The following is a 25,061-nucleotide window of genomic DNA, read 5'->3' as shown; positions in this document are numbered from 1 at the left end:
GCAATAAATAGCATCACTAAGCAAATGGTCCAAAATTAGCCAATCAGGATTCACAGGATCACTCAGAAATGTGCTAAAGGCTCCAAATAGGAATTGGGGAAATAGAAGGGAAGCCGCTCCTCTGCCTCATGCATGTAATTCCCTGAGGACCAGAGTGGTTTTTTTAATAGCACTTTTATGCCATGTAGTTAGTTTTATTGTGTTATTTTTTTCTGCAGCTGCCAAAATTATTTTTAGTGCATTTTCTTCATGACATATAGGGCTGTAATATGCTCTCTCACTGATTTTTTTTTTCTTTTACCAATTTAGGATAATATACATAAAAAGTACATATTATCCCGAAAATGATGCTGCAAGGGAAAGAAAAATGTTGGATTTCATATTTGTGGGAATTTCGTGTGCATCGCGCAAAACTCATGGGAGAATATCGCTCGTGTGAACAAGCCTTAAGAATAAAGGCTCATTCACATGGGCGTATGCATACAATGCTGCGGGTCTCGCACAGCATTGTGCACATTACAGCCCATACGCTCTGCTGTCATAGAGCCGTCAGAAAGTGAGTATGGGCTACGTTTGGCACTGCGCATGCCCGCGGTCACGGACATGCGCAGTGTGATTTTTTTTTTCTCTTTTAATTCCCCGCTCTGTTCAGAGTGGGGATGCATTACGGATACGCTGCCCATACACAATGCATGTGTATGGACAGAGTATCATGCGCAGCCCATACAAGGACTGTGTATCAAATCGAGCATACTGCAATTTATTTCTCCTGTGTATAGATACCCAGTGCCCACACATAGGTGCGCATGGGAGAATGAAAGTCCATTGACTTTCACTGACTACATTGACTGCATGTTATGCACGAGATATAAACGTATGGCAATACACAGTGGCAATACGCCTGTGTAAACGAGTCCTTAAAAGCAATCACGTGGCATCACAATACAGAGCTCCCAGCCATTTTACTCCTATAGTGACATCTCACAGAACCAAATGACACCTGCGATACTGGATCACTACAAATGTTTAATCAGAAGCCCGGCTTTTTTAAAAAAAAAAAAAAAAAAAAAATGAAATACAATGAAATAATTCCCAGCACCCCCCACCCCCAGCTGATGAGCGCAGCCCCTGCCGCTAACTCAAGTCACTGGAAACTCCCACAACATGGAATAAAAACTGAGGCTTAGAAACGTCCCGACCTCTCCCGGTCTCTGGACCTCCGTCGATCTCTGTCACGTCCTCCTCCTCCTCCACCACCACCACCGCCGCCACCACCACCTCCTCCTCCTCCTCCACCACCACCACCACCACCTCGGCCGCGGTCTCTAGAACGAGAGCGGCGTTCACGTGATCTGGAGCGGGAGCGGTGCCTAATAAGAGAAAGAAGTATGAAATATCTCAGATGAGTGCATGGAAAGTAAATACTTGGTAATTAGAAAGGAACATTTCATTTTATAAAGCGCCGTCGTGGGGGGCTCAGCAATAACTGAGGTGCGATCACTAGTAACCGATCTACGACTAGATGAAGAAAAGGGAGGCTAGTCACAGCAGATTTCTGTAAATCTGGATTAAGAAAGCTGCACCACCCCTCAATTCCATAAGGCTTTATTCCTGCAGGCAAACGCGAGTTGCCCCGGAGAATCTTAGGCACGACTCGCACTGAACAGCAAACACTATATGTCTTATTCTCATCCGTAAATACAGCATAAATCGGTCTGCGTGACAACTCACTCATGTGTATAGCCTCATATGCTCTAACGGGTATGTGTGCTTTCTGTGAAATAGACGGACAGCAAAAATGCTGCTAAAGTGTGTTAGGGCTTATTCACACTGGTGTATTTTCTATCCATGTATTTCACAGACAACACACAGACCCATTAGAAAATATATAGGGTCAAACACATGAGCGGGTTCTCACAAGAGACTCAAAAAACAAAATTTATTTGTATAGCGCCAACATATTCCGCAGCGCTTACGTAGACAGGGGGAACACAGAAAGACAAAAGTACAAAAATTACAGAACCACGGTTACATAGTAATCAGTTGATGGAAACAGTAGGGGTGAGGGTCCTGCTCCAACGAGCTTACATACTACAGATAATGGGGTGATACAGAAGGTAAAGGGGCTGGAGATGTGCACGGTATGGCGAGGTGGAGAGTGAGGGATGCTATATACAGACAATGGTGAGACAAAAAAAAAAATGGCCTATTCTTCTTCTATGTTTGCAGATGAGAATAGGACATGTGATGTGCACTGTCCATGCAGATCATACAGCACACAAGTGGATGTCCATGTATTACTGCCTGATGCAAGTTGTGCCCAAGGTTCTTGTGGTGCAACTCACACTCACCCATATAAATAAATCCCAAGCTTAATAAAACTGTCCCAAATCAAAAGCTGCAACCTCTACTCTGTCCCTAATGGCAAAAGACAAAGGAGGACGATTAATGAGGGATCCCCACAATTGCTTCATCACCCATCTACAGAATAGGTAAAAAAAAAAAAAGTCAGATTGGTCAGCATCTCACCACTAGGATCCGCAGATTGGTGAGGATTCTGGTGGTGAGACACTGACCAATCTGGAGAAAAGGGGGTCCCATGTACCCCTCACTGCACTCCTGTAGCATGGAGCAGCTCCAATGGAATTACAGCCAAGCATGCACGCATCCGCTCCAGTCAGCTCTATGGAACTGATGGCGATCGCTGGACACTTGTGCTCAGCCACTGCTCCATTAAACTCCGTCACTACAAGAGATGCAATGAGGGGGAAGAGGTAGACACGTATGGATAGGCAATATAGGGATATTCTTACAATCAACTTAAGAGGCAAATCTAACAATGTTTGTGATCTTACTTCTTCCTGCGTCGGCCGTATAGTTCTCTCCGCAGCTCCCGAGAGATTGGCTTTAGATGCATAAAGTTACAGAAGCCCCCACGTGTACATTCCCTGAAGACAGAAATACAATAATGAGACAATGACCCAGGCCCTCTAGATGTGACACCTTATAGCACATGTGTCAAACACAAGGCCCGCGGGCCGAATCCGGCCCGCTGCCTTGTGTTATGTGGCCCGCGGCGTGCCGACGGCCGCTCACCACTGTAGTGATTACCAGCTGGGGTGCCGCAGCTCCCCGCTGGTAATCACACTGACAGCGCTGGTCCCTTCTCCCCTGAGTCCCCTGCTCTTCAGTTCCGCAGGAGAGGACTCAGGGAGGAAGCGTGCCGTGCTGCTCACTGATGTCAGTGCACACCCGGACGCATATGAACTTTTTCCACAAGACTTCTGCACTTGTCAGCAATTCCAGCAATCTGATTGGGGAATCAGCCAACCCAGAGAACCAAACAACCAATCAGGTTGCTGGAATTGCTCAATAGTGCAGAAGTCTTGTGGGAAAAGTTCATATGCCACCCGGGCTCAGCACCGTTCCTCCTCGGATCGTGGCGGTAAGCACATGGCTGGGGAAGGGGGAAGTTAATATTGCTGCTGGGGGGTGAGGGTTAATATTGTTGTTGCTGGGAGAAGGTTAATAATGCTGATTGCTGCCGGGGCTGAGGGAGTTAATATTGCTGGTGTGTTGGGGGGTGGGGGTGGGGGTTAAATTGTTGCTGGCAGGGGGTTAATATTGCTGCGGGGGTCGGGTGGGGTGGTAATATTGCTGGTGGGGGTGAATATTGTTGCTGGCAGGGGGTTAATATTGCTGCGGGGGTCGGGTGGGGTGGTAATATTGCTGGTGGGGGTTAATATTGTTGCTGGCAGGGGGTTAATATTGCTGCCGGGTTGGGAAGGGGAGGAGGGGGGGGGGGTGTTAATATTGCTGCTGGGTGGGTGGGGGTTAATACTGTTGCTGGGAGGGGGTTAATATTGGTGCAGGGGGGAGGGGTTAATATTGCTGGTGGGAGTGGGTAATATTGCTGCTGGGAGGGAGTAATATTACTGTAGGGGTCGCTATTACTACTGGGGCCACTGTGGGGATCGCTATTACTAACTGGTCTACTGTGGGGGTCAATATTTTTACTGGGGCCACTATCAGAGTCACTATTACTACTGCGACCACTATGGGGGTCACTATTAGGGCTCGTTCACACGGGCGTAATTGCATTTCGGTCGCACAAATACGCTACGTATTTGCGCAATCGAAAACCGCTTATGCCTGCGTATTTGGGCACGCAGAAAAGAACGCAGATGGGCCCCTGAGATGGTGCGCAAATATGCATTGAATACATAGGCTTCCTGCGCATTCACCACGTATTTGCGCGGCCCATTCACTTCAATGGCCTATCGGGGTGCGTAGTTTGAAACAATATAGGTCATGCTGTGTGAGAATATACATTATGTGAATGAAATCATTGACATCAATGGCTTCTGTTCTCTGCATATTATGTACGCAAATACGCTGGTGTGAACGAGCCCTTACTGTACTGTCTTATAATCGGCCCTTTGAAGTTCACCAAAAACCTGATGTGGCCCCTGGTGAAAATGAGTTTGACACCTCTGCCTTATAGTGACTGCTAGCAAATATAAAAGTGACCACACATGGCAGCAGCAAATTCAAGGTCATTGATCTAATCACCAGGCATTAGGTGCGGGACAAACAGAATTTTACCATTATTGAAGCACTTTTGTTCTTGTGCTTCCCAGAGGCGATACTCCTCCTCTGCTCTGCATGCGTCCCCAGAGGCAACATCTATCACCATCACTCCCCCTCCTTCCCAAGGATATACACTCACCCCATCTCATACTGTCGACAACAAGCCTCCCGGAAATCGGTAACCGGAGACAGTTCTGCATGGATTGGCTGACCATTAAACCAACGGTTATTCAGATCCTTCACAGCTTTCTCTGCATCTTCCTCTCGCCGAAACTGGAACCAGAATATATCAGTTAACATAAAAGGAACCAAGTAAAGGGGATTATTACAATATACAAGTGATCAGTAAATCAAACACAAATGTCATAGGGCAGTGTCTTCCGGAATAAATCTTCATGGGTGTGGGTGGCACAGATATTACTTGAAATGCATGAAAACAAGAAAGCCACAAATGAGCAATGTTAGGAGCTTCCAAACCAGGAAGCAATAATATAACATGTAAAGCAGTCCACTCCAAGGGCACCTGCACAAGCAGTCCACTCCAAGGGCACCTGCACAAGCAGTCCACTCCAAGGGCACCTGCACAAGCCGTCCACTCCAAGGGCACCTGCACAAGCCGTCCACTCCAAGGGCACCTGCACAAGCCGTCCACTCCAAGGGCACCTGCACAAGCCGTCCACTCCAAGGGCACCTGCACAAGCCGTCCACTCCAAGGGCACCTGCACAAGCCGTCCACTCCAAGGGCACCTGCACAAGCCGTCCACTCCAAGGGCACCTGCACAAGCCGTCCACTCCAAGGGCACCTGCACAAGCCGTCCACTCCAAGGGCACCTGCACAAGCCGTCCACTCCAAGGGCACCTGCACAAGCAGTCCACTCCAAGGGCACCTGCACAAGCCGTCCACTCCAAGGGCACCTGCACAAGCAGTCCACTCCAAGGGCACCTGCACAAGCAGTCCACTCCAAGGGCACCTGCACAAGCAGTCCACTCCAAGGGCACCTGCACAAGCAGTCCACTCCAAGGGCACCTGCACAAGCAGTCCACTCCAAGGGCACCTGCACAAGCAGTCCACTCCAAGGGCACCTGCACAAGCAGTCCACTCCAAGGGCACCTGCACAAGCAGTCCACTCCAAGGGCACCTGCACAAGCAGTCCACTCCAAGGGCACCTGCACAAGCAGTCCACTCCAAGGGCACCTGCACAAGCAGTCCACTCCAAGGGCACCTGCACAAGCAGTCCACTCCAAGGGCACCTGCACAAGCAGTCCACTCCAAGGGCACCTGCACAAGCAGTCCACTCCAAGGGCACCTGCACAAGCAGTCCACTCCAAGGGCACCTGCACAAGCAGTCCACTCCAAGGGCACCTGCACAAGCAGTCCACTCCAAGGGCACCTGCACAAGCAGTCCACTCCAAGGGCACCTGCACAAGCAGTCCACTCCAAGGGCACCTGCACAAGCAGTCCACTCCAAGGGCACCTGCACAAGCAGTCTACTCCAAGGGCACCTGCACAAGCAGTCTACTCCAAGGGCACCTGCACAAGTAGTCTACTCCAAGGGCACCTGCACAAGTAGTCTACTCCAAGGGCACCTGCACAAGTAGTCTACTCCAAGGGCACCTGCACAAGTAGTCTACTCCAAGGGCACCTGCACAAGTAGTCTACTCCAAGGGCACCTGCACAAGTAGTCTACTCCAAGTCCTCTTACCATACAGTCAAATGTGTGAAATTAGTTTTTTGTATCTCACTGGTCACTTAATAATAGAGCTTTAGCAAAGGATTCATGAATTAATAGACAAAACACAGACAGCATCTGAGTGCTGTCCATTTTCTTTTGGATCCCCATTGACTGGAACAGGTGAATCTCATCTGCAAATCTGATCAGAATAGAGCATGCTGTGTTTCCTTTCATGCAATCCATCTAAAGAAGTGGATACGTGAATTGGCACAATGAATACTATGGGGCCGTGTGCTGTTTGAGTCTACTCAGCTGTAGACTTGGACAGCACACAGACTGAAAATACGATCATGTGTATTAGGTCTTAATGACAGAAGAAATGATGAGGCCAGGCTGCAGGTGCTGAAACCCATGAAACAAAACACGTGACAGAGACTTTACTCACCTTCACATAGACGTTCCCCACTAAATGGTCTCCCAGATTATCACAGACATTCATCTCTTCCACTTCTCCGTATTTCTCCTCCATCTCTGTGAAGACTTCCTGCAGGAACAGAGAAACATTTCCCAATGAAAGCAGAATGAACTCAAGTATAGATGCACTCATCCGACAGCTCATACAGAATCTCATTTGCTTCTCCCCCCATTGGTGACCGCAGTATGAAAATGAAAAAAAAACACAAAAAACTGGGGGTTGCGTTCACTGTAGTAGTGTGGGAAATAGAAATATTTTTACTTTACTGAGGGGGAGGAGATAAAATCCCACTACCCCCTCAATCCTGGGGAGCCTGTCAGCAATGAGAGACTGATTCAATAAGGGGGTCTGAAAGGTTTAATAACAAGACAGATGGAGGATCAAATAGTACATCCAAGAGGGTAGCATAAATCACATACAAATAGATTGAGGCAACACGTTTCGGGTGGTTTATATCCTTTTTTCCAAGCCCATATGTCCAAGGCACTATAAAGCAATATAGCAGGTTTACATACAAGGACACTCACCATCCCGCAAATTGTGCAAACAATACTCACCTCGCAGCCGGTGTGTCCCCTGCGATGATCTCCCACACGCTGCGGCAGACTGCTGTGTAATCCTCCCCGCTGTCAGAGGATTCTCTCTCTGGTAAACGAGGCTTTGAATTTCCCCGCCTCCAGCATGTAAGCTCTGTGATTGGATCGAGCGCCAGCCAATCACAGCCGGCGCTCGATGAACCAATCACAGCCATTCAGTGATGTCATTCACTGAATGATCGAGCACTGGCTCTGATCCAATCACAGCGCTCATTTGCTAAAGCTGGGGGAATTCAAAGCCTCGTTTACCAGACAGAGAATCCACTGATAGGGGAGAGGATTACACAGCAGCCAGCTACTGTGCCTGGGATATCATAGCAGGGACACGGACGCCGACTGCGAGTTGAGTATTGCAGGGGGCTTTTCTTTCACCTAGTGTAGCTTATTTTCGGAAGAGGGCTTATATTTCGAGACACCCCCCCCCCCCCCCCCATTAAAATCAGTGTAGTACTTGTAGTACTTATTATCAGTGTAGATCTCATTTTCGGGGGAAACACGGAAGTTCTTTACCGGGCTACTTAAATCACATCTACGCCACTCTGCATTTCTCCAATGTACTCCCTGATGCAGTTATTTCTGTGTGCAAGGTCTCATTCACAGAGGTATATTCAGTCCGTGAAATATGCAGTGTTTTCATGGGCCGAAACACTGTATATTCCCTATGTATTGCAGTTTTTTTTGCACACGTATGCACTGCATTTTTTTCATACCATGCATATTCACAGCGTACTTATATGATCTACATGGTTTACATTGACTTTCATAGGCTAATTCAGTCTGCAATGCTGTAATTATTTCAGGCATGCAAATGCATGCCTAAAAAACATTAATGGTGTTTCCGTTCTCTTTATTACACGCATAATATAGTGCGCAAAAATGACTGTGAAAGAGCCTTTAGAAAACAGAATCTTCTGTCCTCTGTGCGCAGTGTAAAGAACACAATATGACAGGCTCCTCCCGCAAGGTCAGTGACAACTAAAAATTAGACATACAGTAGGGGGGAAAAATGGTTATAAATGACATACACAAGTGATAATGGCCACATTATGTTTTTTTTTTTCTTGTACACACCGCAGCTTATTCTAAAGGGTCATCTGCGAAGTGTGGTCTGCTTGAACTGCAGCAGAGTGATGAACAGGCTGAACTGTACAGCCTTCTTATTCACAGCTGACTGCTGCCCCTTACCTCAAAGAATTCGTCATAGTGTTCCTGCATTTCTACATCACTCACAGCACCTGGGAAATAAGAAAGAATTATTAGGTAGAAGTAGCATGGGGCAGAACACCACCAAAAGTAGGTGCTTATGGAGGTACTTACAGCGCAGGCCGTCTGCCGATTGGGAGGAGTTCTGCGGATTTCTGTAAATATTGAGCAGAGCGATGGTCTGGAACAGAAGGAACCACAATTAATATTTCTTGCAGTTATGACGACTTTAGCAATTCTTAGGGCGCCCACCCACTGGCGTTTGCGATTTTCGTGCGTGAAAAACGCTGCGTTTTCGCAGCGTTTTTCACGGCGTTTTTTGCCGCGTTTTCGCGGCTTTTCCATTAATTTCCATTGACTTTCATGGGTGCATTAGGAGAAAAATAAGGACACATATGCAACTGACAGTTCCTATGTTAAAAAACGCAACGCAACGCAAAACGCCAGTGGACAGGAGTACATTCAATTCTAATTGCTCTGCAGAAAAAAACGCAAAACGCAAAGAAAAGAAAAGAAAAAAAAAAAAAAAAAAAAAAAAAAATCGCCAGTGGGTGGGCGCCCTTATAAAAGAGGCTTCTTGACCAGCAGTCATCACAAAGACATCTTCTGACATCAGCTGGAAGGTACGGCATCTCCCAACCACCAGGCAGTGCACCAACCAGTGTTACTTTCCTATAGCTAAGGCCTCACATTATCACTTTCCAGTTACATTTCGACTTGCGTGGCTGGTGGTCAAAAGACTTAGGAGCTGCAACTAGCCACAGGAACCATTGCCGCCGTTCTCTCAATTACCAAGCGTGATACTGTAACAGTACTTTTCCCCGACACCATATCCAACATGTCTACAGAAGCACATAGGACGTTTGACTGCAGGAGACGTGAGCCATGACCTAGAGCAGTCTTGTGGTCACTGACGTCAACCCATTTTATTGTGGTTTTTTTATAGACTCACATTACTGAGCCAACAGTAGAACGCGGTGTGTACGCCAATAACCTCGTGTAACCAGTACAATCTTGGCACACATGATATTCCAGGTTAAGAGTAAAAGGTGACAATCACATCGATGTAACAATGGGGAGTCCACAAACAATAATACATACATCATCAATGATTGTGAGTTTACATGGTGGACGACTATAAATCCCCTAAAGGCTCACTGACATGGGGGCCTATGTTTTTCATGCACATAAGGCCGCTTCCACACGGGCGACGCGATATCACTGTGAGAAACTCTGTGTTCAGTGCAATATTGCTGCATTTTCTCACAGCAATATCACGATTCTGTGTAGCTACGAATTCGCATGTGGTGCTACAAAGTCGCACGAGAAGGGGGGCTTGAAATATAAGCCCTACCCAAAATATAAGCCCTAGCTGCCTTGGGGAAAAAAAAAAAATAGAAATACATCGCCTAAGAGGTGCTGCCCAACTCAGGCGCATGTCTCCTGAAGCTCCCCGACACTTGATCGAAGTTCTCCGATATAGCTTCTCGGTCAGGGTTTTGAAAAACCCCGCCTCCAGAAAGCTCTGCCTCCGATTGACTGAGAGCCAGCGCTCGATGAACCAATCACAGCCATTCCATGAGCTTCCTGGAAGATGTGCGCCGGAGCCATACAGCGCCTCTTAGGTGACGCTAGGACTTATTTTAGGGCTTTTACAATAGGATTTCCTACTGTAAGGGTTGCATGCAACACAAAGGGAAGCTCTATAGGCAAACATGGGCTAAAAAAAATAAAATCACAAATTGTAGCTCCATAAAGCGTGCCACAATTTTGTAGTCTCGCAATGTCACAGGCTACAAAACATCATTTGTGTGGAAGAACCCATAGGAAAGCATGGGCTCTACATACATGTGATTTATAGCACTAGCACAAGCTGGTTCCCATTTGAATAAGTGAGTGATGTCACCGCTAATTCGTTTGCACTCGTGCAGCCTGTTTAGACAAGAAGATACATTGTTGGCTCATTTAAATGAGAATCTTCCAGAATCCTTCAGTCCCTGTATAAGCTAATGAGAGGGACTGAACGAGCGCTCTTTAAACCAAATGATAAGTGAATGAACCAACAATGCATTTTATGTGTGCAGAAACTGAACAAACCAGTAGCCATCAATTCTCGTCTGTCTTTGGCGCGCTTTTAGACTGAATTATTGTTCAAAAAATGAGTTTAATTGAGCGAAAGTCAACAATAATAGTTCCTTCTAAACGCAGCATTAGGCCTCCTGCACACGGCTTGTGGAATCCGGCTCTGGCAGCAGCAGTGTCCGCGCATACCTGTCATTCAGCTGTCTTTTCTGTATTGCGGAGGGACCCAGTGGCTCGCCGTTGCGCATGCACAGTACAGATTTCTTTTTTCCCCAGCAATGCCACGGAATCTGGGACCTATCCACAAAGTTCATTGCGGACGGCTTCCATTCACTTCAAAATCCACATGAAGATGGAGCATGCTGCGATTTTTCGTCCGCGAGCAGAAATCCCAATTGATTTTTTGCTCGTGGGTAGAAAGCAGCAGATCTCCATTGGAAATAACGGGCGGTATTCGTTGCGGTGCGGACGCCAACCACGGATTTCGTAGCAAATATCTGCCCGTAAGCAGGAGCCCATAGGGAGGGTTCGCACAGGACAACTATCATTTCAATTGTCGCTAGAAAGCTGCTATTGAGTTAGCGTACGAACAACTGTGATATAACAGACTAATAGCTGATATCTGTGGTGGTTGTAGGGCTCACCTCCGTGAAAAGTTATTGGCTACTCACTAAAAGACAAACGACTGCCTGTTTACACCACGTGATAATTAACGAGCGACTATTTTTAGGGGAGCTGAAATTAAATGATTAACGACTAGCAAATAAATTCTCTCTCATTACCTGTTGGTGGCCATGTATAAATGGAACTATGCCTTACATTTGCCTGACTGAGCAATTATTTAACAATTCTTGATCCTTGAAAAGCCACCTTTACAATCCAGTTTCCGCACCCTACAGAACCCGTCCTTCTAAAGTCTCAAACGATGGCGTTGCAGCTAGAGATGAGCGAGCGTACTCGGAAAAGCACTACTCGCTCGAGTAATTTGCTTTATCAGAGTATCGCTGTGCTCGGGTCTGAAGATTCGGGTGCCGTCACGGAGCGGGGAGCTGCAGGGGAGAGCGGGGAGGAACGGAGGTAAGATCTTTCTCTCCCTCTCTCCCGCCCGCTCTCCCCTGCGACTCACCTGTCAGCCGCAGCGGCACCCGAATCTTCAGGGACGAGCACAGCGATACTCGGATAAAGCACATTACTCGAGCGAGTAGTGCTTTTCCGAGTACGCTCGCTCATCTCTAGTTGCAGCTAAATATCATGGCAGCTACACTATTGATTCTTCTAGATCTCTCGGCAGCGCCGGACAACATAGAGCAGCGCCTACTCCGTAGGCTCCACTCTACTGGCCTTATCCCACAGGCACAAGCGCGTATAAATCTCGTCCGTCTGCTGTCTGCAAAAAAGGACTTTTACATTTAGTTTGATATGCGGTACACGAGTCCATCTTTAACTTCAGCATTTTTCAACCACCGCCAAAAAGGAAAGCAGGCCCAACTGCTACCAGTGGATTCATGAAACATGAACAGCACAGAGACCATCTGTGTGTTGTCTTTTCTTGCACTCCCATTGACATGAATAGGAAAGTCTTGTCAGCAAATCAGATCACAATAGTTAATGCCATTTTTTTCCCACGTGATGAATGCGTAAAAGCTGATGTATGTTTTGGCAGATTGACTTCTATGGGTCCACGTGCTGCGAGTCTCATCCACTGTAGATGGGTCAGCAGACAGACTAAATAGGATTGTGCGCTTTTTATTACTGTGTTTCCCTCAAAATAAGACCCTGTCAGATTAATTTTTTTTGCCCCAAATGAGCACAGGGGCTGTGTTATCATACTTACCCTAGCAGGCACCATCCAGCTCCCTCCTGCTGGTCTCTGGAATTCCGGCAAGTTTCCTTGCAGTTCTCAGCCGCCCACAGAAGATCGTTTGCTAGTAAGGAGGTTTGTAGGCCCCGCCTCCAGCAAGTGATTGCTCTGATTGGTTCTTGAGTGCTGCGGCTTACCCAATCACTGCAGCGCTCGATGAACCAATCACAGCCATCACATTGAGCTTTATGTTCGCTGTGAACTTTGGTTGATATGCTCATTTGAAAAGAAATTCTAAAACTTGACAGAAAAATTTGGGAAATTTGCAGTTTTCAAACTCTGAATTTTCCTGCTTGTAAGATAGAATTCTACCACATAACAGGTCCTTTTTACCATATGTGCGCTATAAAATTTTGAGAGCTGTTATGGGGCATATCAGAGTGTAATTATAGTGGCAGGTAGATTTTTTTTTTCTTTTTTTCATTTTGATGAAAATATGCAAAAATTATTTTCTAGGGGATCAATTCAGTTGTGATGTGATTGTCAGAGATATAATGGATGAAATTATTTTAAAAAGCTCACCCCTCCAAGTTTTCAAAAGTGCATTTAAATGTTCTGTTGACTCTTTAGACGTTTCACAGGAACTAAAGCAAATTGGAAATTGTCATTTTTCTTGCAGATTTTCAATTGTAATTTTTCTTGAACGACATAAGTTATCAGATAAACATAATATTTATTACCCTGAATCTCTAGTCTTTACAAATACCCCATATGTGGCCCCCCAGTGTGCCACATAACTCAGACACAGGCTGGAAAGTGAAGGAGCTCCCTTTTATGGGACCAATTTTTCATTGCCATACTCAGAGAAAATTTACCCATCAAGGGGACTGTGTGAGGGGCTTCTAAGTTTGCAGGAGGGGGGGGGGGGGGGGTGTCACATTTTCATTGGTATTATTTTTGGGTGCCGACAGTTTTTAATCAGCTTTTTTTGTGTTTTTATGAGATAAGATGCTAAAAATAAAAAATAAAAAAATACGGAAATTTTGTTCTCTCTCTTTTTTTTGGAATCTGTTCACCATGCGGTATAAGCGTTATGTTATCCTTACTCTGCAGGTCGGTGCGGTTTTAGCAATACCACATATTTATTTTAAATATTTTAAAATTTTTGCACAATAAAAGCATTTTTCATAGAATTTCCTTTCTGGCATCTCCGTACTCAGCCACACAACTTTTTTTTCCTCTGCTGCTTGAGGGGTTATTTTTTGCAGGACTAGTTGACATGTTCATAAGGGATAAGAAGTTTTATAGTACAAACATATCAGTACCTTTTTTTGTTTTGCATTTTTCCAATAATAGTGTTTTACTGGGAACTACATGCACGGCGTGTGTTGGAAAGGGGTTAATCTGTCTCCTTTCTACACACAACGATCAGTTTATTGCAGGATCATGCAAAACTGAACGATATCCTTTAGTGTAGACACTGCCAGCGCCGATCATGTGTTTGGCCATCATCTGTAGTTCAGTTTCTGCACGCATAAAAAAAAAAAAAAAAAATCAAACAATGATTGACCATGTAAACAGGCAGTTGTTCATCTAGGAATGACTGCCTGTTTACTGTGAATGGAGGCGGAAGGCCAGAATCTTCAGCGGGCTCCGCCTCCATTCACTGATCGACTATCGCTCCTGTGTGAAAGCACTGGAGCGATGATTATTGGGACAACCGTCTGGCACTTAGGCTCAATGTCCACGGGCGGATTTGAACCGCAGGACACCCATAGGGAAGCATAGGGAGTCTGCACTTCAATTAACACCTGGGGATGGCACAATTTAACTGCAAGTTTGTAGGCAGATTCCTCTCTGGTTGCTTGGAGATTGAGGAGGAGGAGGAAGGGCAGGCACTTTGAGCTTGCAATTTTTTTTTAATCCACGCAGGGGGGAGAAAAAAGAAAAAAAAAACAAACACATCTGCGATCACCGGCAAGCATTTAAAAATAACTTCTGCACCGACAGGCAGGTCTTCCACTGCAGAAATTTTCGTGTGCTGTGGACATGAGGCCTTAAGCATTCGACAACAATCCTGTGTTAAAGGACCCTTATTCCTCACAACCTACTCTCTTCATTCGGAGGTGTCCTGTAGACTCCCTGTACCCCAATGCAGATGGTAGGTGTACATACACTTACTGGATGGTGACCGGCTCATACTGCTTTATAAGAGATGGCTGCACTTACCTTAACCCATTTCCTCAGATAGTAAGGTCCTGCAAGCAGAAGCCTCACTACCATAGTCTGAATTGTTGATAAGTTTACCAGTCTGCAATGTCCACCTCTGCCTGTAGAGGCATCCTGTGACGTGTAAAGCACCGCAGGACATGTTGCCGATACAGGAGCCTCACCAGTCTCTGCATGTTAGCTAGAGCTCTCCTATTAATCGCTTCCTGCCTGGGGAAAGCTGGGTCAGCGGATCATGTGCGCATCCTGTCTCCAGCGAAGCTCAATCAAAATTCAATAGGCTTCCCATCACACCTAAATTGGGCTTGTTTTGACCCCATCCTCTTTCTGAAGCCAGTGTCACACAGGCGTAGGCGCATTGATCCGTGTATTTGTGCAGTGAGCGTTATGTATTTGCACGCTCATCTGTGTGTTTTGCCGTATTTTTTGCCTGGAAGAATTGCGCCTCAAAAAACACATGAAAATTCAAGGGCTTTAAGCTGCGAATCTGCATGCAGGAATTGTTGGGTCAATGGGCAAAATCTGTGTACGTCTGCATGTTTACAAATCAAGAAATGACTTCCCACTTCTTGAAGCAGAAACGCTAGTTTCCACATCGGAATTCTGAACACGAGTTTTGCCCATTGACAGGGCAAACTCCACGTGCGGATTCACGCCAAAAAATGCCCCGATTCCTCCATGTGAACAAACCCTCAGCCATTTGAGAGGTTTAGCCTAAGACGTGTTACATTTTCAGAATCACGAGCTGTCTGAGTGATGTCAGAAACCTATGGAATGGCAATCATCTACATATAATGTTTGGTATCTACAAGTAGATATAAATTCATGTTATGAAACATGGCAACCACAGCTTCCTTCCTGGAGCGCCTCCTGTCATGGGGGACAGTCAGGGCATGGGGTTTGGAGAAGCCCTAAAAGGGTTGTCTGTAGAGATGAGCGAACACGTTCGGCCCCGCCCCTTTTTCGCCCGAACACCGAACTTTGCGAACACTTCAGTGTTCGGGCGAAAAAGTTCGGGGGCCGCCGTGGCAGCGCGGGGGGGTGCGGCGGGGAGTGGGGGGGAGAGGGAGAGAGAGAGGGCTCCCCCCTGTTCCCCGCTACTGCCGCCCGCGCCGCCGCGCATCTCCCCGCCCCCCGGCGGCACCCGAACTTTTTCGCCCGAACACTGAAGTGTTCGCAAAGTTCGGTGTTCGGGCGAAAAAGGGGCGGGGCCGAACGTGTTCGCTCATCTCTAGTTGTCTGCCCTCTTTTTCTCTGGATAGGTCATCAGTAGTTGCTGGACAGACGTTTTTTGCTCAGGACCCCCCATCCACCAGCTGATCATCTGGCCCGCTGTCCAGGGCAGCAGGCCAGATGCTACCAGCAGCAGACAGGAAGGAAGTGCGGGCGCCAGCATCACTCCCATTGCAATCTATAGGAGAGATGCGCTACTACAGCACTTCCTGCTCCTCTTCCGGTCAGGACTGGATGTGACCTTTGACCAGCGGAGAAACAGGAAAACAATGGCACCACGGCTCTTCCATTGATTTCAATGGGAGTGAAGCCAATGCCTGCACTTTCTGCACTGACCTGCTGCACTGAAAGGAAGGTCAGCTGATGAACGGGGATGGGGATCCCCATCCATCAACTATTGATAACTTATTCAGAGGACAGGTCATCAATTAAAGAGAAGAGAGAGTACCCCTTAAACCTGTGAACACGTACCACTATTGGCCAAATCAAGCAGCTTTATTTAGACTGTCCATATTTCCTCATTCTCCAGGCAACCAGAACAATTGAATCCTACCTGTTCTGTGCATATATAGTACCGCATGTTCCTTACCTTTACACATCACTTTTTTTTTTAAATAAAGCCTTAACCTTTATTAGTCCGTCCTTGTGGCTCTAAAGCAATCCACAGACCAATAAGGTCTATATCCAGCCAGTGAGCAGAACCAAGGTGGCTGACCTACCTTGCCAGTAAGAGAGTCAGTGTAGGAGCGAAGTGTTTTGGGGTGTGCAAAACAATGTCTGGGTACGATCTAGGTTCCATCTTGCACAAGCGCAGGATCTGGGGAGCCGGGAATAAGTCCGCCCTAAAGTGGTGGTTACAGGTGCTATAGAAATGATGTATAAATACTTGGTTTGAGGGCCGGCTCTGGGCCTTTTGTAAGGCTACTCTCACACTTGCGCTTTATATTGCAGCGTTGTGAACACCGCAGTATAACGCTCCCATTGTTTTTAATTGGGCCTCACGTGCCGCGCTTTTTAACACCGAAAGTTACAAGCGCTGTCTGTTCTATTCTACCACACCTCATCGATGATGGGGTGCGCAAAATCCCAAAAGGAAAGTAAAATTGCGGCAAAATGCCGCGATCGAAATCACTGTGTTTTACCGGCCACATGGGTGAAAGAGGCCCAAGCCTCAGAGAATTTGGCCAAGACTCCGTTAACCATGAACATACAGATCGGCATAGGAAGCGCCTTAAAGGGGGAGTACACATACCTGGCTGAACGTGGGCTTGTTGTGGAGTCGTGAACATCGGTCTCCATGGCGACAGGCCCCAATCTTAAAGTAAAAGGAGCAGTTAACCCTGAGGAGAAAACAGGTCCCTGTTATAAACACAAACTAAAAACTACACTAAGGGGCAAGCTCATCACCGAGAGTCAATATCCACAAGGTCCCCAGCAGGAGCGCACCTAGAAGACACCTCCCTAGGAGAACCACAGACGCCACTACAGGTCACCAGCTCACCTGTAGATTGTAAGCCCTCATGGACATGGCCCTCTTCTCTGTTCTAGCCTCTTCTACTTCATGTTTATTGTACTTTTGTCTCAGGTACAGGGTTAATACAAATGATATTGCAACCCTCATAACTCCCGTTTAATGGCACTCGAAAAACATACATTTTATATCAATGCAAACAAACTCAAATTTTCATTTTGCACAACAGTAAAATAGACCTCGTCGCCCCTGGCAACCAATCACAGCGCAGCTTTCATTTCTCAAGCTGCTAAGGAAAAATGAAAGCTGCGACGTAATTGGTTGCTTTGGGCAACAAGGACAGACTTCCTCATTGCTAAAGGAGTCCCAAAAAGTTTTATTCTGCCGTTGTCGTCGCTGGGGAAATATAAGAAAAAATGGCCGCCGACGAAGACAGGAGAGCTCTTTGTGTCCTTTATTTTCACGTCTGCCGGTCTGTCAGTGTGTAATATCGTTTTTTGAGCACTGTTTGGTGAAGATCCACCTAGTGGGGGCACAATTCGTACGTGGACTCAGATTTGGTTGCATCGGTAAGCAAAAATTATCCGGCTGTCTATCGAGCGTGGAAACAGTGGAATGCGTCAGTACGAGTTTTCAAACGAAGTCCTCAGAAATCCACCGTCAGAGCGAGCAGAGAATAGGACGTTCGATATGTAATCTCTGCCGACTGCGACCATTACCGGCCCTGAAACCAGAGAATATGAATATAGCGAATATGGAAAGTGATGGTTCATTGAGTCTTTAACGATGAAGCTGCCTTCCATCCTTTGAGCATTTAACAAACGTAATACCAGAATCTGGGGAGGAAAATCCCACCGGTCTACGTAAAAAAAAACAAAAAAACACAGCGTACGCCCCGTTTCCCAGGAAACAATTGTGGGGATTTTGTGCCTGGATGCTGCAGATATGGCTTCTGCCGCAGGAAATCCCAGATTTTATCTTCCCCCATTTCCACAATGACGTCAGCAGTGAGCTCAATAGGCGACTACCAAACAGAAGGATTGGCCTTGTAGGACGTATTGATAGTGACCTCCTTCCTTGGCCTTCACATTTCCCGGACCTTACACCTGGAGGGTTAAGAGTCTACATGTCCCCTTACCACCCAAAGGCATGATCTGTGAGGACACAAAAGCCATGGCAGTCAATCATGATAAGCTACATGTATGGCAGGAGCTTGACTGCAGGCTCCATATGTGTCGAGTAACAAAGGGGGCCGCACTGAACATCTCCGACATGTTGTGCAACAAAACTTTTTGAGTTTCTGTTCCCATTGACATCAAATTTCTGTATCAGAGGGTCATTAATCGGGAGTTAAAGAGGGTTTCAAATCCAGAAGATCATTTGTAATAACCCTGTCAAGGAAGCCTGCCAACTTGAACTTGCAGTCTAAATAGCCTCAAGTTATAGACACCTAGATCACTTCCCACCGGAATACTGACACCTACAATGAACGGCCACTCAAGACCCCATCTAGTTATGCACTGAACCTCCTTTGGCCTTCAAAACCACAAAAATTCATCATGATGTCCATACACAAATATCTAGGAACCCAGTGTGCACCAAGGAAACATTCCCGACACCATCACTGAACCCCACTACCTTACAGGAAGGATTTTCCAGCCCCTTTCCCAGCCCCCAGCATCCCCCACTCCAGCCCCCAGCAGCCTCCCTGCCCCCAGCATCCCCCACTCCAACCCCCAGCAGCCTCCCTGCCCCTAGCATCCCCCACTCCAACCCCCAGCAGCCCCCACTCCAGCCCCCAGCAGCCCCCACTCCAGCCCCCAGCAGCCCCCACTCCAGCCCCCAGTAGCCTCCCTGCCCCCAGCATCCCTCACTCCAACCCCCAGCAGCCTCCCTGCCCCCAGTATCCCTCACTCCAACCCCCAGCATCCCTAACTCCAGCCCCCAGCAGCCTCCCTGCCCCCAGCATCCCTCACTCTAAACCCCAGCAGCCTCCCTGCCCCCAGCATCCCTCACTCCAACTCCCAGCAGCCTCCCTGCCCCCAGCATCCCTCACTCCAACTCCCAGCAGCCTCCCTGCCCCCAGCATCCCTCACGCCAGCCCCCAGCAGCCTCCCTGCCCCCAGCATCCCTCACGCCAGCCCCCAGCAGCCTCCCTGCCCCCAGCATCCCTCACGCCAGCCCCCAGCAGCCTCCCTGCCCCCAGCATCCCTCACGCCAGCCCCCAGCAGCCTCCCTGCCCCCAGCATCCCTCACGCCAGCCCCCAGCAGCCTCCCTGCCCCCAGCATGCCTCACGCCAACCCCCAGCAGCCTCCCTGCCCCCAGCATGCCTCACGCCAACCCCCAGCAGCCTCCCTGCCCCCAGCATGCCTCACGCCAACCCCCAGCAGCCTCCCTGCCCCCAGCATCCCTCACGCCAGCCCCCAGCAGCCTCCCTGCCCCCAGCAACCCCCACTCCAGCCCCAGTAGCCTCCCTGCCCCCAGCATCCCTCACTCCAACCCCCAGCAGCCTCCCTGCCCCCAGTATCCCTCACTCCAACCCCCAGCATCCCTCACTCCAGCCCCCAGCAGCCTCCCTGCCCCCAGTATCCCTCACTCCAACCCCCAGCATCCCTCACTCCAGCCCCCAGCAGCCTCCCTGCCCCCAGCATCCCTCACTCCAGCCCCCAGCAGCCTCCCTGCCCCCAGCATCCCTCACTCCAGCCCCCAGCAGCCTCCCTGCCCCCAGCATCCCTCACTCCAACCCCCCGCAGCCTCCCGGCCCCCAGCATCCCTCACTCCAACCCCCAGCAGCCTCCCGGCCCCCAGCATCCCTCACTCCAGCCCCCAGCAGCCTCCCGGCCCCCAGCATCCCTCACTCCAGCCCCCAGCAGCCTCCCTGCCCCCAGCATCCCTCACTCCAGCCCCCAGCAGCCTCCCTGCCCCCAGCATCCCTCACTCCGACCCCCAGCATCCCTCACTCCAGCCCCCAGCAGCCTCCCTGCCCCCAGTATCCCTCACTCCGACCCCCAGCATCCCTCACTCCAGCCCCCAGCAGCCTCCCTGCCCCCAGCATCCCTCACTCCAGCCCCCAGCAGCCTCCCTGCCCCCAGCATCCCTCACTCCAGCCCCCAGCAGCCTCCCTGCCCCCAGCATCCCTCACTCCAACCCCCCGCAGCCTCCCGGCCCCCAGCATCCCTCACTCCAACCCCCAGCAGCCTCCCGGCCCCCAGCATCCCTCACTCCAACCCCCAGCAGCCTCCCGGCCCCCAGCATCCCTCACTCCAGCCCCCAGCAGCCTCCCGGCCCCCAGCATCCCTCACTCCAGCCCCCAGCAGCCTCCCTGCCCCCAGCATCCCTCACTCCGACCCCCAGCAGCCTCCCTGCCCCCAGCATCCCTCACTCCGACCCCCAGCAGCCTCCCTGCCCCCAGCATCCCTCACTCCGACCCCCAGCATCCCTCACTCCGACCCCCAGCAGCCTCCCTGCCCCCAGCATCCCTCACTCCGACCCCCAGCAGCCTCCCTGCCCCCAGCATCCCTCACGCCGACCCCCAGCAGCCTCCCTGCCCCCAGCATCCCTCACTCCGACCCCCAGCAGCCTCCCTGCCCCCAGCATCCCTCACTCCGACCCCCAGCAGCCTCCCTGCCCCCAGCATCCCTCACTCCGACCCCCAGCAGCCTCCCTGCCCCCAGCATCCCTCACTCCGACCCCCAGCAGCCTCCCTGCCCCCAGCATCCCTCACTCCGACCCCCAGCAGCCTCCCTGCCCCCAGCATCCCTCACTCCGACCCCCAGCAGCCTCCCTGCCCCCAGCATCCCTCACTCCGACCCCCAGCAGCCTCCCTGCCCCCAGCATCCCTCACTCCGACCCCCAGCAGCCTCCCTGCCCCCAGCATCCCTCACTCCGACCCCCAGCAGCCTCCCTGCCCCCAGCATCCCTCACTCCGACCCCCAGCAGCCTCCCTGCCCCCAGCATCTCTCACTCCGACCCCCAGCAGCCTCCCTGCCCCCAGCATCCCTCACTCCGACCCCCAGCAGCCTCCCTGCCCCCAGCATCCCTCACGCCGACCCCCAGCAGCCTCCCTGCCCCCAGCATCCCCCTCACGCCGACCCCCAGCAGCCTCCCTGCCCCCAGCATCCCTCACTCCGACCCCCAGCAGCCTCCCTGCCCCCAGCATCCCTCACTCCGACCCCCAGCAGCCTCCCTGCCCCCAGCATCCCTCACTCCGACCCCCAGCAGCCTCCCTGCCCCCAGCATCCCTCACTCCGACCCCCAGCAGCCTCCCTGCCCCCAGCATCCCTCACTCCGACCCCCAGCAGCCTCCCTGCCCCCAGCATCCCTCACTCCGACCCCCAGCAGCCTCCCTGCCCCCAGCATCCCTCACTCCGACCCCCAGCAGCCTCCCTGCCCCCAGCATCCCTCACTCCGACCCCCAGCAGCCTCCCTGCCCCCAGCATCCCTCACTCCGACCCCCAGCAGCCTCCCTGCCCCCAGCATCCCTCACTCCGACCCCCAGCAGCCTCCCTGCCCCCAGCATCCCTCACTCCGACCCCCAGCAGCCTCCCTGCCCCCAGCATCCCTCACTCCGACCCCCAGCAGCCTCCCTGCCCCCAGCATCCCTCACTCCGACCCCCAGCAGCCTCCCTGCCCCCAGCATCCCTCACTCCGACCCCCAGCAGCCTCCCTGCCCCCAGCATCCCTCACTCCGACCCCCAGCAGCCTCCCTGCCCCCAGCATCCCTCACTCCGACCCCCAGCAGCCTCCCTGCCCCCAGCATCCCTCACTCCGACCCCCAGCAGCCTCCCTGCCCCCAGCATCCCTCACTCCGACCCCCAGCAGCCTCCCTGCCCCCAGCATCCCTCACTCCGACCCCCAGCAGCCTCCCTGCCCCCAGCATCCCTCACTCCGACCCCCAGCAGCCTCCCTGCCCCCAGCATCCCTCACTCCGACCCCCAGCAGCCTCCCTGCCCCCAGCATCCCTCACTCCGACCCCCAGCAGCCTCCCTGCCCCCAGCATCCCTCACTCCGACCCCCAGCAGCCTCCCTGCCCCCAGCATCCCTCACTCCGACCCCCAGCAGCCTCCCTGCCCCCAGCATCCCTCACTCCGACCCCCAGCAGCCTCCTTGCCCCCAGCATCCCTCACTCCGACCCCCAGCAGCCTCCCTGCCCCCAGCATCCCTCACTCCGACCCCCAGCAGCCTCCCTGCCCCTAGCATCCCTCTCTACACCCCCAGCAGCCTCCCTGCCCCTAGCATCCCTCTCTACACCCCCAGCAGCCTCCCTGCCCCTAGCATCCCTCTCTACACCCCCAGCAGCCTCCCTGCCCCTAGCATCCCTCTCTACACCCCCAGCAGCCTCCCTGCCCCTAGCATCCCTCTCTACACCCCCAGCAGCCTCCCTGCCCCTAGCATCCCTCTCTACACCCCCAGCAGCCTCCCTGCCCCTAGCATCCCTCTCTACACCCCCAGCAGCCTCCCTGCCCCTAGCATCCCTCTCTACACCCCCAGCAGCCTCCCTGCCCCTAGCATCCCTCTCTACACCCCCAGCAGCCTCCCTGCCCCTAGCATCCCTCTCTACACCCCCAGCAGCCTCCCTGCCCCTAGCATCCCTCTCTACACCCCCAGCAGCCTCCCTGCCCCTAGCATCCCTCTCTACACCCCCAGCAGCCTCCCTGCCCCTAGCATCCCTCTCTACACCCCCAGCAGCCTCCCTGCCCCTAGCATCCCTCTCTACACCCCCAGCAGCCTCCCTGCCCCTAGCATCCCTCTCTACACCCCCAGCAGCCTCCCTGCCCCTAGCATCCCTCTCTACACCCCCAGCAGCCTCCCTGCCCCTAGCATCCCTCTCTACACCCCCAGCAGCCTCCCTGCCCCTAGCATCCCTCTCTACACCCCCAGCAGCCTCCCTGCCCCTAGCATCCCTCTCTACACCCCCAGCAGCCTCCCTGCCCCTAGCATCCCTCTCTACACCCCCAGCAGCCTCCCTGCCCCTAGCATCCCTCTCTACACCCCCAGCAGCCTCCCTGCCCCTAGCATCCCTCTCTACACCCCCAGCAGCCTCCCTGCCCCTAGCATCCCTCTCTACACCCCCAGCAGCCTCCCTGCCCCTAGCATCCCTCTCTACACCTCCAGCAGCCTCCCTGCCCCTAGCATCCCTCTCTACACCTCCAGCAGCCTCCCTGCCCCTAGCATCCCTCTCTACACCTCCAGCAGCCTCCATTTCCCAACTATCACTTACTATAGCCCCCAGCAGCCTTTAGTCTGCAGGTATCACTCACAGCATCCTGCACCCCGCCCCCCATCATTTACTACAACCCCCAGCAGCCTCCTCTCCTCGGGTATTACTCACTACAACCCCAAGCATCCTCCAACTCCCGGGGTATCAATCACTACAACCTCCAGCAGCCTCTTCTTCTCGGGTATCACTAACTACAGCCCCCAGCAGCCTCCTCTCCCCCCGGCCCACTCTTTCCTCGGACTTCTGAAATTCCCGCCCCCGCATGTTTCTCACTTGTCCTTTTCGGTGCCGAAAATGGATGCCAGATACTCCGCCATGTTTCCTCCCGGTGCCCGCGCGCACCACGTCAAAAGCTGGAGCCGTTCGGCGTCATCAGTAAGCGCCGCTAGAGGCGTGTCTGATCACCAAGGACACCAGAGGCGGAGCCATAGAGTGACGTCATCAGCTCTCTAAGCGCGCCGAGAAGACAAAGAAAGTGAGGAGGCTGAGCTTATAGCGGGAGTAGTGATAATACCGGCCCTCATACTATAATACTGCCTGCCTTATTATACCACCCCTCATACTGTAATACTGCCTGCTTTATTATACCGCCCCTCATACTGTAATACTGCCTGCATTACTATACCGCTTTTCATACTATAATACTGCCTGCCTGATTATACCACTCCTCATACTATAATACTGCCTGCATTATTATACCTCCCCTCATACTATAATATCGTCTGCATTATTATACCACTCCTCATTTTATTATACTGCCTGCATTATTATACCGCCCCTCATACTATAATACTGCCTTCATTATTATACCGCTCCTCATACTGTAATACTGCCTACATTATTATACAGCCCCTCATACTATAATACTGCCTGCCTTATTATACCACCCCTCATACTGTAATACTGCCTACATTATTATACCACCCCTCATACTGTAAAACTACCTTCATTATTATACAGCCCCTTATACTATAATACTGTCTGCATTATTATACCGCCCCTCATACTATAATACTGCCTACCTTATTATACCACCCCTCATACTATAATACTGCCTACATTATTATACCGCTCCTCATACTATAATGCTGCCTACCTTATTATACCACCCCTCATACTATAATACTGCCTGCATTATTATACCACCCCTCATACTATAATACTGTCTGCATTATTATACCGCCCCTCATACTATAATACTGACTGCCTTATTATACCACCCCTCAAACTATAATACTGCCTACCTTATTATACCACCCCTCATACTATAATACTGCCTGCATTATTATACCACCCCTCATACTATAATACTGTCTGCATTATTATACCGCTCCTCATACTGTAATACTGCCTGCTTTATTATACCGCCCCTAATACTGTAATACTGCCTACATTATTATACAGCCCCTCATACTATAATACTGCCTGCATTATTATACCGCCCCTCATACTATAATACTGCCTGCCTTATTATACCTCTCCTCGTA

At 50.9% G+C, this 25,061-nt stretch overlaps 1 protein-coding gene across 2 annotated transcripts; it reads right to left on the bottom strand.

Annotated features, from left to right (window-relative positions):
* Positions 1 to 1,006: 1,006 nt before the first annotated feature.
* Positions 1,007 to 23,957, bottom strand: U2AF1 (U2 small nuclear RNA auxiliary factor 1). Of its 2 annotated transcripts, none has more exons than XM_066599452.1 (8): positions 23,848 to 23,957; positions 17,135 to 17,197; positions 8,652 to 8,718; positions 8,520 to 8,569; positions 6,709 to 6,807; positions 4,730 to 4,863; positions 2,856 to 2,948; positions 1,007 to 1,370 (listed from the first exon to the last, which is right to left on the bottom strand). In XM_066599452.1, the coding sequence occupies exons 4-8, from the start codon at positions 8,547 to 8,549 to the stop codon at positions 1,184 to 1,186; spliced, it is 543 nt and encodes a 180-aa protein (XP_066455549.1). In that variant the 5' UTR covers positions 8,550 to 8,569; positions 8,652 to 8,718; positions 17,135 to 17,197; positions 23,848 to 23,957; the 3' UTR covers positions 1,007 to 1,183. The 2 variants fall into 2 exon arrangements, with proteins under 2 accessions (XP_066455549.1, XP_066455548.1); XM_066599451.1 differs by having other exon boundaries at positions 17,135 to 17,222; positions 23,848 to 23,937.
* Between the last annotated feature and the right edge of the window lie 1,104 nt (positions 23,958 to 25,061).

This window comes from Eleutherodactylus coqui, chromosome 4 (assembly GCF_035609145.1).
Source record: "Eleutherodactylus coqui strain aEleCoq1 chromosome 4, aEleCoq1.hap1, whole genome shotgun sequence".
NCBI classification, from domain to species: domain Eukaryota; kingdom Metazoa; phylum Chordata; class Amphibia; order Anura; family Eleutherodactylidae; genus Eleutherodactylus; species Eleutherodactylus coqui.
Note: the sequence above shows the minus strand (reverse complement) of the source record. Positions and strands in the feature narration are given on the sequence as shown.